General features: G+C 38.7%; 1 protein-coding gene and 1 long non-coding RNA gene across 5 annotated transcripts in view; one reads left to right on the forward strand and one right to left on the reverse strand.

The window, feature by feature from the left end:
- LOC113916789 overlaps positions 1 to 11,991 on the forward strand; it is a 101,508-nt gene extending 89,517 nt beyond the window's left edge. The window contains exons 5-6 of one of the 2 annotated variants that reach the window (XR_003518033.2): positions 10,666 to 10,842; positions 11,949 to 11,991. This is a non-coding gene — a long non-coding RNA (uncharacterized LOC113916789). Of the gene's footprint in view, positions 1 to 10,665; positions 11,169 to 11,948 lie in introns of those variants that run through there. The other variant, XR_003518032.2, reaches the window with a different exon arrangement.
- Positions 1 to 13,588, reverse strand: part of CYYR1 (cysteine and tyrosine rich 1) — a 97,277-nt gene that overhangs the window by 29,403 nt on the left and 54,286 nt on the right. For 2 of the 3 annotated variants that reach the window (XM_027583759.2, XM_027583757.2), the window contains exon 3: positions 11,190 to 11,234. The exons of the other annotated variant lie outside the window; for it this stretch is intronic. In XM_027583759.2, coding sequence (XP_027439560.1) covers positions 11,190 to 11,234 — 45 coding nt within the window. The remainder of the gene's footprint in view (positions 1 to 11,189; positions 11,235 to 13,588) is intronic. 3 annotated transcript variants of the gene reach the window in all.

The raw sequence follows: 13,588 nt of genomic DNA on the forward strand, positions 1-13,588 counted from the left end.
TAATATATATAAATACAAAAAATATATATTTCAAGGAATCTTCATACTCTTTTCCACAATGACGGCATTAAGAGTGCACAAGGGTTCCTTTGGCTCTACATTCTCACAAACACTTATTTCTTCTCTCTTTTTTTAAAGATTTTATTTATTATTTGAGAGAGACAGCATGAGCTTTATTTCAAAAAATATTTAATCTCAAGGTTGGAGAGAATCATAAATTATGCAATATCAAACACCTTTTAGTATCTCTTCTAACTTAGATCTGATATTGGAAATTCAAGAAAGACAAAAGCTGAGGAAGACACAGACATGCATGTAATTATAATGCATGGCATTAAGTGCAAATGGGGAAGCATAGACCAGGTTCTATGAGAGCAGAGGACAGTGTCTAATCCAAATGTGATAGTGTGTGTGCTGGCTTGTATGAGTAGAGATTGGGTGTATGTGAGAGTATGAATGAAAGAGGGTGTGGGTATATAAGTGTGTTTGGGGGGTGGATTCCTGAGGGAGGTAAACCCCTTCTGAATTTTAAAAGAAGATCAGAAATTGGGGCAGCTGGGTGGCACAGTCGGTTGGGCATCCGACTCTTGGTTTAGGCTCAGGTTGTGATCTCAGTGTTGTGAGATCAAGCCCTATGTCAATCTCTGCGCTCAGTTCAGAGTCTGCTTGGGACTATCTCTCTCTCTCCCTTTGCCCCTCCTTTCCATCAAATAAAGAAATCTTTAAGAAAAAATAAAGGAAGAGTAGGACTTAAAGGGAATTGAGGGTATTACAGCAGGGCACATTTAAGATCAAAAGAACAACATATAAAGGCTATAGGAATGTAATATATCGTGATATGTTTAAGGGAAAGTCAAGAGATGCTGGAATAGAAGAGAGGTGAAGCTGGAGACTGAGCTGGGGTTTAAGGGGCAGATCAGGAGGATCTTCAATGACACTCTCAAGCCTTTTTATTGGAATTAATGGAAAACAAGTGAAAAGCTGTAAGTATGAGTCAGTCTAAGAGTAACGTAGAGTGGAGTTGCTGGGTACCATGCTGTGACCAGGCAGTCCTATTACAAGATCATTGTAATTATCTGGCCAAAAGATGGTGAGGCTGAACCTGACCGTGGTAGTGGGGTAGGGAAGAAGGTAGAGAGGAGGGAGTTCAAGAACAACATAGAAAGTAGAGTTAGCAGTACCTTAAAGTCATCAAGTTCAAACTCCAAAAGGATTATCATAATTCTGTGCCACCCACCAGTCACCCAAAGCTTTGGGACACTCCCAGGAATTAAAAGTCACTGAATCTGAAAGCAGCTTATTCTACTGTGGAACAGTGCCCTCTAAGTGTGTGATACTTCAGCGGGATTTAGTTCACGAGAACTCTTACCTCTCCCAAAGAAGAGACCTGTCATAGGGAAGAAAGGAAGGGTCTGGCCCAGAAGGTGCCATATAGAGGACAGGGGATAAACTTTCTTTACCCTTGTTGACCACTGGTCTGACTTTAACCAGGTGTGTTTTCCAAAGATGAATTATATTTATAGAGGCATATCTACTCTTTAATATTGTATTACATAAATTTTTAGCATAAGGAGCATGCATGGATAGGAGGTTTGCTTTATTTGTATAATCAATGAACTCTTAATTGTCCTTCTCTGAAACAACTGTCCTTAAACCTCTGTAAAATGTATAGTAAAAATAATAATCTTTAAGTTATTTTTAGATTGCTTCATGAAGTCTGATCTTCTGATTCAGGTCTTTGTGCAGTTAGAATCTAATTGGATCAGATGATGCCAGAGGTCCCCTCCAGCTCCCTACTACCACAGCCAATTAGCAGAAATTCCGCTTTAATAATACAGCTGCGGCAGGTCAAGCAAAGGAAAGCAAACCAGAGGTGGAAATCTCAGCCTAATGAACATTAAGAAAAGATCAGAAGAGAGTTAAATTTCAGTGTGATAATTAATTATAGTCCAACAAGAACAGAATTTTATGAATATTGGCTAATTGTAATCTAAACTATAATTCTTTGCACAAATCTTTCCTCCAACATCGCCTCCAATTCTGAGGTGGGAAGAGAATACCTCTTTTCAGTATTTTGTCTCTCACTTATTGCCAGTATAAGCAACAATCTCAAGTCTGTGGAGATGTAATTAATCATCAAGGTAGTATTACATATGTTACATAAGTAATTATAACTGCATATACTCATATTATCTAGTCAGCTCTTAATTATTTCTACTTTGGATATAGTTTTGTCTCAAGCATCTTGACAAAAATACCTATAACCATGATGCAATAGTTAGTATGGAGGACATCTTACATGGTATTTTTTTATAAAGAGAATAAAAGATTCAAAAATCAGGTAGATTCTGTGCATTTTTTCAGAGTAGCTATTATAATATGCCTCAATGTTTCACTGCATTCTTTGAAATTCCAGTAGGTCAGGGGGCTACTCACTCTTACAGCCATGCAACTTACAGGAAAGGAATTATGCCTGGTTGGAACTAGCAGAGTGTCCTCATACCATGGTTTTGTCTTTTTTCCATGTCTCAGGCAAACTTCATCCTGTCCCAACTATTAGGGCAGACTAAAGGGTGGAGGAGTGGCCTGAGAAATAGCAATTCTTCTACTGGGAAGAAGAAAATTAGCCAATATAAAGTGTGTAGCCTGCCAGAACAAGGCAAACCGTATTTATTCAAGTAGCTTATATTGCCTGTGTGGACAGGCAGAATAGCAAATTACAGTGTAAGTGATTACTATAGATTGAAGATTCTTCTGACAAATTAATGCTGATTGGGCAGAAGGAAGCAGATTTAATAAGGAGCAACACAGTCACAGGGAATTAGGGGAGTAATAATCTTTAGTTCTGCGGATCCACCTAAGGCAGGTAACTGTGGGCAGCAGGTTTGCTGTAGAAACAGTAATAGCCACGTGTTCCTCTACATTTCCTAGCTTCTCCTGCATCTTGGAGGGGAGGGGGCCATGTGAACAATTCTTCCCAACAGAATATTAAAGGAAGAGATGTGTCACTTCCTGTCAAGGTTAGTTAAGATTTGGTTTTTCTTCCTCACCTTCTACTACCCCAGCCTGCCTGGGTGTCTGGAAGCAAAGGATTCTGGGATGGTGCGTTCACAATATGGAAGGAGGCTGAGTCACTGCGTCATGGCTTGAGAGAGGCACACAGGTGAGCTGCTGATGGGCTCAAGAAATAAAATGGTGTTGGGCCAAGCCACTGAGATTTCAGGTTTTATCAGTTTCTGCATAGCCTAACTATCCTGATTAATGCATTGGTGTGATTTGGAGCGCAGGATATGAATTCAAAATACCAGCATTTAAATCCAGTTTTCATTACTAATGAGTTCTGTGACTTGACCTCAACGAGATTGAGTTTTGGGGGCAAGAATTTTGTTATTAGAATGAAACACTGTAAGAAGTTTCAACTCAGGAAACAAAATGTAGTCCATTGGTGGGCCCTAGAAATACCACATTCCAAGACAGATGAAACTTCCAAGGACCCAGGTGTGCTTATCAGGTTCCCAGAATTATACAGCTGAACAGGCCCCACAGGGCACCTGATTTGGTATAGAATATGAAAGCCAATCTCATTTTGTCTTGGAATGAAGGCTATAGTCCTCAACTCTGGATTCATATTAGATTTAAATCAAATCACAAAAATACTGAGGCCTGAGCCCTAACCCAAATCAATTAAATCATAGTCTCTGGGGATGAGATCCAGATAGTGTTATATTTTTAAAGTGACCCTAGTGGTGTTAATATGAGCCAAAGTGGAGAATCAATGACTTAGAGTAACAAAGAGAGCATAAAGCTGCTTATGGGCTTTCTGCCTTAGTTGAAATTGGTTCAGAAAGTAAAGGTCGGAGCCCAGAAGGAAAAAGTCAGCTGGACTCAGTTATGTGGAATGGGGAAAAAAGGTGATTTTAGCAGCAATTTCTCAACAAAAGAGAGACAGCAGTTTAAGTCAAAACATTTCCATTTATAGAGATTACATGGAAGGAATATTGTTATGAATACTCTCCTTATTTTCTTTTCAGTTCTCATTTTATTTCGTCTTCTCAAATCTACCAAATGCACTTCAAGTATGAGAAGAAATCACAAAATTAATATTTAACATAGAAAATTATTTCTGATTGGTAATATACAAAATTAATAACAAAATGTTACAGAAACATAGAAACTAAACAATGCTTGCAACATTTTCTCCTCAAGTATAGTCATTAAAAGATGTTGGACCATGACAGTAGGCAGATCAGTTCTTCCCAAATGGGGAGAAAGTTTAACCCAGCAACCTAAAAACTGCCAGATTGATTCTGACCCATTGTTTATCCAATGCCCTATTCTATTTATGATCTAACCCACATTTAGCAAGGAAGATCAGTTTCCTACCAGACGTGAATGAATCTTAAGAGAAGGTGTCTTTTAATTTCCTTTAGTCATTTATAACTGTCACTCAAATTGCTCCTGTTTTTGGACTGCTAAGATTCAGTGGGATGACAAACTTGAAAATATCTGCTGGTAATGACAGGTATTGATTGGACAGTAACATATTAATTACTTGCTTTTGATACTGTGGAAAGGTTACTAAAGAATACTCACTTTAGGTACACTAAGTTGCATTGCATAAAAGCTTTCTATTTTTTCCTCTTTACTTGAAATCAAAGTCAAGAGTCTCAATGATTTTTGAGTGGTCCTTAAAATATTCACATATCTGCTCATATTTAATTTAAAAATGATGCCTTTCCCATCAATGTACCTTCATGAGGAAATCCAAATCATAAAAATTTTTAGGGAAAAACACCAATAACTGATTTCATGTAAACAGTTTGAGATTATGTCAGTCAATTCACCATTTCATGATTTCTTTATTATTATTTATTTATTTATTTATTTGCCAGAGAGAGGGAGAGAGACAGCACAAGCAGGGGGAGCAGCAGGCAGAGGGAGAAGCAGGCCTCCTGCTGAGCAGGGAGCCTGATGTGGGACTCGAACCCAGAACCCTGGGATCATGACCTGAGCAGACGCTTAACCGACTGAGCCACCCAGGCGTCCCCATTTCATGATTTCTAAGATTGTTTCATCAATCTTCTATCACTGAAGTCATAGAACATAAAATAAACCCTTTAACAAGAATTTGGGTTTTATTCTATAAGACAGACAAGGTCATTTTTTAAAGCAAATCAGCTAGCGGTAGTGCTATGAGAAGCGTGCCAACAGAGAAAAATAGTCATAGGGCCTTTCGGCTCCATTCCATAAATCTTGACCTCTTTTTTTCCCTTCTGCTACTAGAGGATAGTTTGCTTCTCGTATCATTCCCTAAGGGAAGTTCTAGCACCACATGAGGCTAATAAATATAATTTGTTTTTTTTTTTACTGTTTTAAGTTCAAGTAATTAAAATGCCATGGACTCAGTGAAATGTGGCTCATGTCATCTGACCAAGCTGAGAAGGAGTCATACACACTGTTCTTCCCCTTCAAAAATAGTATTATGACAGTGTGAAACTAATAATTGCTTTTTGGGGGGATCAATCAATTTAAGATTAAGGTGCCTAAATATGTTTCAAAACATAAGAAATACACATTCTTTCTACACTGGAAGACAAGCAAAACATGGATCTTTCAGGAGACTCAGGTGTAAATATTGATTTTATGCTCTCCACTGAATTAGAAGTCTGAATTGAATCTCACACTGACTTCCCTTATTTCACTTGTGTCATATATTTTCATTTGGTTTGAAATTTCAAGCAGCTAAATTTGTCATCAGCTTTCATCTTTTACATTTGATAAGTTCTTGAAAGAGTGAGGGACACATCTCGTCATGTATTCATCACCTATGGATGAAGTACATATTCAGGTGTGTGTCTAGGAGCTGTGGACACAACAGTGACCTGGAAGGTGTCTGACTGGCCTCTCTACCAGGGAAGAAAGACAGCTAAACAACAAGATAGTAAGAAATATTAAGGAAGTGGTAATTAAAATGATATTTGAAAGGTTTGTTAGCCAAGGAAGAAAAGAAAGTACTCAGGAAGAAGAAATAACCTGTGGGAAAGCAAGAAAGAGAAAGGGCATATTTTAAGAAAGAAACGTTCAGCAGAGCAAGCACTGTATACAGTTTTGATAGCAGGAAGGCATCTGACTAGTGCAGATGAGTTTGGTGAACTAAACTGAGATGAGATCATGAAGGACTTTGAAAGCCAAGGTAAAGGGGAGACTGGAACGCAGAAGGGTCAGTGGCAGGAATAGTGTTTCAAGAAGATGTCAGAGAATAATAAATAATCACAAGAGGCCAAAATGGAGACAGGGACACCACCTGGGAGGTTGCAAAAGAAATGAAGTAAGTCACTGGCAAGTATAGTGATGGAATGATGTCCCAAAAAGATATGTCCCTGTCCCAGTTCCCAGAACCTATGAGCGTTACCTTATTTGGAAAGAGTCTTTACAGATGTAATTAAATTAAGGATCTCGAGATCAAGAGATCACCTTGGATTATCTGTATGGATTCTAAATCCAGTGACAAGTATCCTTACAGGAGACACATAGGGGAGATTTGACAGGCCGAAGAAGAGAAGGCAATGTGATCATGGAGACAGAGGTGTGAGCATGAACCCAAGGAATGTCAACAACCACAAGAAACTGGAAGAGGTTTTACAGCCTCTAGAGGAAGCATGACCCTGCTGGCACCTTGATTTTGGACTTCTGTCCCCAGAAATATGAAAATAAATTTCTGTTGTTTTAAGCAACAGTTTGGTAATTTGTTATAGCATCCACAAGTAACTAATACAACAAGGCAAGAGAAAGACACACGAGGAGGGAAAGAACACAGTGCATTTGAGACACTGCAAAAGGCCAGGAGAGCAGAATCCAAGGGCATTCATGAGTGAGAGGCCAGAAATGAGCTTGGACAGCCAAGCAAGAAGTTATATTCATGAAAAGCTGCTGGGTCTGAATGTACATGGAATGCCAAAGTATCAGTGAGTGGATCAGACTGGTGGAAGGAGAAGAATCATGGTCTTGAAGAATGGGAAGAGATGCTGGGAAGGGAGGAAAAAGGAATGAATGCAATATTTTCTTGGCAGAGGAGGGGTCTATGGCAGTGCAGGGAGGGAGGGGGAAAGGGCTGGGGATAGGGAATTTGCACCTCAGGCAAATACCGAGCCCTGTCTTAGTCAGCTCAGGCTGCTATAACAAATACCACAGACTGGGTGACTTAAACCACAGACATTTATTTCTCAACAGACCATTCTGGACACTGGGAAGTCAAAGATCAAGGTTCTGGCAGATTTGGTTTTTGGTGAGGGTTCTCCTTCTATCTTGTTCCTGTCTTACTGTATCCCCACATGGCAGGGAAAGAAAGCTCCAGGGTCTCTTCCTCTTCTTAGCAACCGACACTAATTCCATCATGGGTGCTTCACCCTCATGACCTCTTCTAAACTTAATCACCTCCCAAAGGCCCCACCTCCTAATATCCTTACATTGGAGATTAGGATGTGTGGGTTGGGGGCAGGGCACAAACATTCAGTCCACAATAGTTATGGAATTGACTATCTGTGGACCAGATGTGGGCCATGTGGAGTAGAGTCAGCGGGGAGCTGTTCTAGGTCCTAAGGAGACCACATGGGGGCAGCAGGGTTGTAATAGGGGAGGGTGCTAAGTCTGTGTGTGGAATGGATGATGGAAGGCCAGGAGGTGGTGCAGAGAGAAAGGGACAGTGGCCACCTGAATGAGATACCAGCAAGTCCACCAAACCAGCAGGGGAGAAGTTCTAAGTCCTGGAGACTGCCGTCAGAGGGGCCCAACACAGGCTTAGAAGCCAGCAAAGAATCAGGAAGTGGCAGAACTTTCCTGTGCCCTTCTCTTCACTCTGCCCTCCTGAGCTTTTACACCGGTGGGGCATGCGCTGGGAGGAGGGGACCCACTGGGCAGGAAATGAGTGGGAGAAGAAATCAATTGGCTACGTTTCTCCCCCTGAACACAGTGGACCTACCAAATACTGCCTGCAGCTAGAAGATGGGGAGAAGCCCGGCCTGAAGTCTGAAATGTTCACATCTTAGATTAGACATCAACAATTTCCACAGGAGAGTGCTTTGGACTTAGAAGACTTAAGGACTAAGAGTGAACAGGAAAGTCACAGATCTGCCAAATTTTCAGCCATTGCAGGGGAAAAGCTTCCTGTAAAGAGGTAATGGGATAGAGTTGAATTCTGCTTATCTACGGAACATCACGCATGTTCAATGTACCGTTTAGACGTTCAAAGAAAAGGGCAGACATTTCCTCTGAGAAATCCTGGTAATTTCCTCAGAATACAATCAATAAGGTGGCAAAGGACCATTCTGTATAGATGCTGCCCCTGTTCCCTAGTGCTAAATTTAGGCTACACCAATCATGGTGTGGTTATTAAACAGCATTTTTCTTTCATTTTGTCACATCTTAAAATTCCTAGAAAAATTTCTGTACAGAATGCATCGCATACAGGTTCCATTTGTTTTCCCTGGCCCAGAGAAAGGTCTGTAACCAGGTAAATACGAAAGACCCAGGACTGAGAGGTAGAATGAAAACGCTCTTCCACTCCATTCACACAGAGTCTTTTTCCTCTTGGTTCCCCACTTCCTCTTTTGGTCTCATTTCCTCATCTGTAGAGTGACAGCAATGGGTCTCAATTTCATTTTGTTCTCTTGATGGACGGATTCCCACAGTTAGACCAAATGAAAATCTGACCAGTAATGCCCACTTATCTACCTCTCTGAAGTACTGGAAGAATTAATGATGGACTGCAAAATGTACTGAAGATGAAGAGCACACCATGATAGTTGACGAGTATAATTGAAAAGTATCAATGGATAAGTATATTTTAACAAATGTGGAAAAATCATACAGCAACGGATCTTGGCTTGTTTGCCCTAGTACACCAGTGCATTATGGTAGAAAGGAATATGCATAATATTTAAGGAGAAAAATAAAAGCAATAGCAAAAGCCGACAACCCAAGACCATAAACACATTAATAGTGAAATAGTCTTCGCATCTTAAAAAAATCCAGCTAAATTTTTATTTATTTATTTATTTATTTATTAAAAGATTTTATTTATTTATTTGACAGAGAGGGAGACAGCGAGAGAGGGAACACAAGCAGGGGGAGTGAGAGAGGGAGAAGCAGGCTCCCTGCTTGGCAGGGAGCCCGATGCAGGATTCGATCCCAGGACTCTGGGATCATGACCTGAGTCAAAGGCAGCTGCTTAACTGACTGAGCCACCCAGCTAAATTTTTAAAATAAAGCACTGGTTTATACACCCAGGATATAACGTATGCCTTGAAATTTTAGAATAGTCTATACAGGAAGGCAAGGGACCAAAGACAGAGATGTTCGAAATAAAACCAAGGCAAAGAGATCAAAGATACTTTCCCCTGGATTCAAAATGCAGCATGGGCAGAATTCACTTGCTATATATAAATTTGATAACTGCTTTTTATGTTATTGGTCTTGCAAAAAGAGATGAAATGGAGATATGAATATTGCTTGCTTTGGAGGATAGTCAGGGAGCAGATGAAAACGCATAGCAAGTTTGACAGGAGTAAGTTACATTTAGAGAGCAATGAGAGAGAAGTCTGTTATTTATGAATTTGAGGATTTTAAAAGAAAGTTAAAGTCACTGTTTCCTTCCTGTACGCTAATTATTCCAGGCTGTAAACCCTCCAGCAAATAGCAAGTGGTTAAATTATTTTGGCCCTTAAAATTTCTCTTGGTCTTTGTACCTATAAGGATTAGATACTGCAGTCCTGTCTTTTCTTTGAGAGGGCTCTGATTCCTTGTATGTATAAAAGAGGTGTCCTAAGTCCATTTATAATATATTTAACTCCAAGTTTATTTTCTTTGCCATATTGTTTGTCTTTATGTTGTAATACACCAGTGAGCTGTAGCTAATGTTAAAGCTAAGACATTTAATTTGAATTCTCTAATCTTTAATACCATGTGGAACCGGTCATGCTGTGCTCCTGTAGATTCATATTTTTTATGACAATTTTTCTTTTTATTCTTTATTCACATGTGCTAGTTCTTTCCCCAAATGTTTATACTTTTCCTTATGAATACGGTCTGAGTGTATTCACTGTAGTTAAAAGTATCTATTTTATACTTGATTCTGGAGGTAAGTGGATAAGGAAAATAAAAGTAGGAGTAGGTAGATTCTAATTTCAGTAAGGTAATTTTATTACCATTAAAAAACTTGGAAATACTATAATAATGGAGAGAATATTCAGGGACCTCATTTATTTAGGATTTTGGTGAGATAATTTCGTGTCTGCTCCTGTGTGGTGGGACATACATTCAAATATTTAAGTCCTGCCTTCCAAAACTGCTTATTTTAGTCTTAAAAAAAAAAAAAGAAAAAAGTCATTTGAGCATTTCATCAGATTGAATCAAAATTATATTTTCAGAGTATTTTGCATTACATTTTATTGATAAAAATCTAAATGTTATTAGACAAGTCCCAAATAAATACAAATTTCATAGTCTAAGAAATTCTAGATTAAAATTTTTCCTTTTAACTTCTCTTTCTAAGACACTAGAACATTCTGATATATATATCTCAAATACATCTAAATTTCTTTTTGCATTCTTGCTTTCTTCAACCTAACCATCTCATCTCATTTCTGTTCACTTTTGTGTCCTCTGTAGTAATGATGGGAATCCCGTTGCCTGGAGACCACTCCTGAAAAACATCAGTGCCATGGCCTCTTGGAGATTTAGGACATCTAATAAGCAGCTGACAGAAATCATCAGCTTGCCCCTGAGAATGTAGCATTTTTTTTAAAAGTCACAATAAAGCACTTGTCTGGATATTACTTATTTCAGGTAATTTTTACAACTAAAGCATAGGATACAAAGGAGAAAAAAAATATACCTCTGGAAAAATCTAAATTTTACAAATCCATGCAAAAAGAAGTTGGGGCAAAAAGAAACCCTGAAATGTGCACTTTTTTAAAAAAAAATGGAAGAAACTTTCAGTTCCTCCCACATTGCTTATTTATTCTAATTTTTAAAACTATTGTAAAAGTCTCTATTTTTAGCTGTGTTTTTAGCTCTATTACTTGTCTATTAACATTCTCTTTAGCCCAAAGGAATTTTGAAGCAGCAAATTCAATAAAATGACATAAGGTCAACTGTGAAAAAAAATCAATGACAAAGGGGATAAAACACACCTACGAGAACTCCATATCGTAAAATCAGCAAAATGGAATGGCAGCCTGCAGAATGGGAGAAAATATTTGCAAATCATGTATCTGATAAGAGGTTAATATCCAAAATACATAAAGAATTCATACAGCTTAATAGCAAAAAAGCTAATAACCCAATTAAAAATGGGCAAAGGACCTGAACAGACATTTTTCCAAAGAGGATGTCCAGATGGCCAGCAGGTACAAGAGAAGGTGCTCAACATCATTGACCATCAGGGAAATGCAAATCAAAACCACGGTGAGATATCACTTTATGCCTGTTAGAATCGTCATCATCAACATGACAACAGAGAAATGCTGGCATGGATGTGGAGTGAAGGGAACCCTCATGCACTGCTGGTGGGAATGTAAGTTGGTGCAGCCACTACGGAAAACACTATGGAGGATCCTCAAAACACTAGAAGTAGAACTATCATATGATCCAGCAATTCCACTTCTGAGTGTATACACAAAGGAAATAACTGTAATTAATGCTGTATGGTATTTTTGAAAGTTGGTAACAGAGTAGTTCCTAAAAGTTCTCATTACAAGGAAAAAATCTTTTGGTAACTATATGAAGTGATAGGTGTTAAAGAATGATGGTATTATAATAATTTTGGAACATAATAAAATAATACAGATAAATCATAATAATAAAAAAAACCCCAAAGAACCCCGTATCAACTTGGGGCATTCTTTTTTTTTAAGATTCTATTTTTCATTTTTTTTTTTTTTTTTTTTTAGGGAGTGAGAGAGACAGTCGGGGAGAAGCTGAGGAAGAGGGAGAGAATCTCAAGCAGATACCCTGCTGACCGTGGAGCACAATGTGGGACTCCATCTCATGACCTCCGAGATCATGACCTGAGCTGAAATCAAGAGTCAGAAGCCCAACCAACTGAAGCCACTCAGGCACCCTTGGGGCATTCTTAATAAGGTCTTAGAGTCCAGCACATCTTAACAATGTCTGAGCATCAAGAACAGATTAATATATGGTAGAAGGTGTGCCCTGTTTAAAAAGTTAGGATGTATTTGAGTCATATTTTGCATTTTTGAAAGATAAAATATTTTTTAAATGTTTACACTCAAAGGAAAAAACTTCTGTAAACTGGAAATTTAACATGAATTAAAACACAAATCAGGGATGAAATTAAAAAAATGGCCCTTCAACATCAATGGTTTTTTCCTTTTTTAAGATTATTTATTTATTTGAGATAGAGAGAAAGAGTGCATGAGTGGGGGAGGGGGGTGGGCAGAGGGAGAGGGAGAAGAAGGCACCCCCCCCTTGAGCATTGAGCCTGACATAGGGCTCTATCCCAGGACCCTGAGATCATGATCTGAGCCAAAAGCAGATGCTTAACCGACTGAGCCACCCAAGCGCCCCAACATTTATAGTTTTGATGCTATTAATTACACTTTGTTTTTCATAATGAATGATCTATGCCTCATGGTCACCAAGGTATGGTAAATTATTTAGAATTAATATTTCCTCCAAAAGTCTTTATCCCCAAGCATTTAAAAAGCAATACAAGCATGAGTTGCAAATTAAGATGTGCTTCTCCATGAGAATTTGGAAGCTGCTGGGAGGTGGTACATTCCAGAGAGCTTTAGGTTGTGTTTTGATAACAGACAGAACTAAATCTCTGCTACATGTCATGATGTGACCACGCATAGGCTTTTCAACTTCACTAAATTTCATCTTTTTTGCAGGAAAAATGCATGTATTTATTGTACTTAACTCCTAAGGTTGTTATGAAGATGAAAAAGTAGGTATATAACCAGAGTTTATATTATAAGTGCTTAACAAACAGAAGCTGTTACCATCATCATTCCTATGAAGTTCTATTAAAGCCAAGATGATCATAAAGTTCTGAGACTGAGTTTGAGGGCAATCACAGAGCCACATAGTTAATTGTGAACGGCTGTTTAAGAAAATAACAGGAAGTTATTGTCTACTTAGCACCATACCAAGTACATTCTGAAGAAACTAGGTTAAGATGAACAAAAAACAAACAAAAAGGTTTTTAATGTTTTTTGTAGATGTGAGAGAAGAAATGGAGGCAATACTGCATTAGGAACTAGTTATTCTTGGGAGAAATACAAAATCAAGGTCCTGCACAGTTCTATCCCATCTCTGTTTTGTTTGCTTGTGACCATTCACCATCAATACACCCCCCACTCCCCACTGGCAATCACTCTTCTGCTAAAGATATGAGGCTTCAGATTCCCTTCCTAATCTAGAGAAAGGGCTTATGAGAAATTCAAAGCCCTCATGCTCTACCCTAACTAGACCTGACTCCTGATCCATTGTCTTTACTTCTCACAGTCAATGTCACCTTGCCTCTAACCGACAGTCACCCTATCATCAACACGCCATTAATCTAATT

This window comes from Zalophus californianus, chromosome 1, assembly GCF_009762305.2.
Source record: "Zalophus californianus isolate mZalCal1 chromosome 1, mZalCal1.pri.v2, whole genome shotgun sequence".
Taxonomy (NCBI): Eukaryota; Metazoa; Chordata; class Mammalia; order Carnivora; family Otariidae; genus Zalophus; species Zalophus californianus.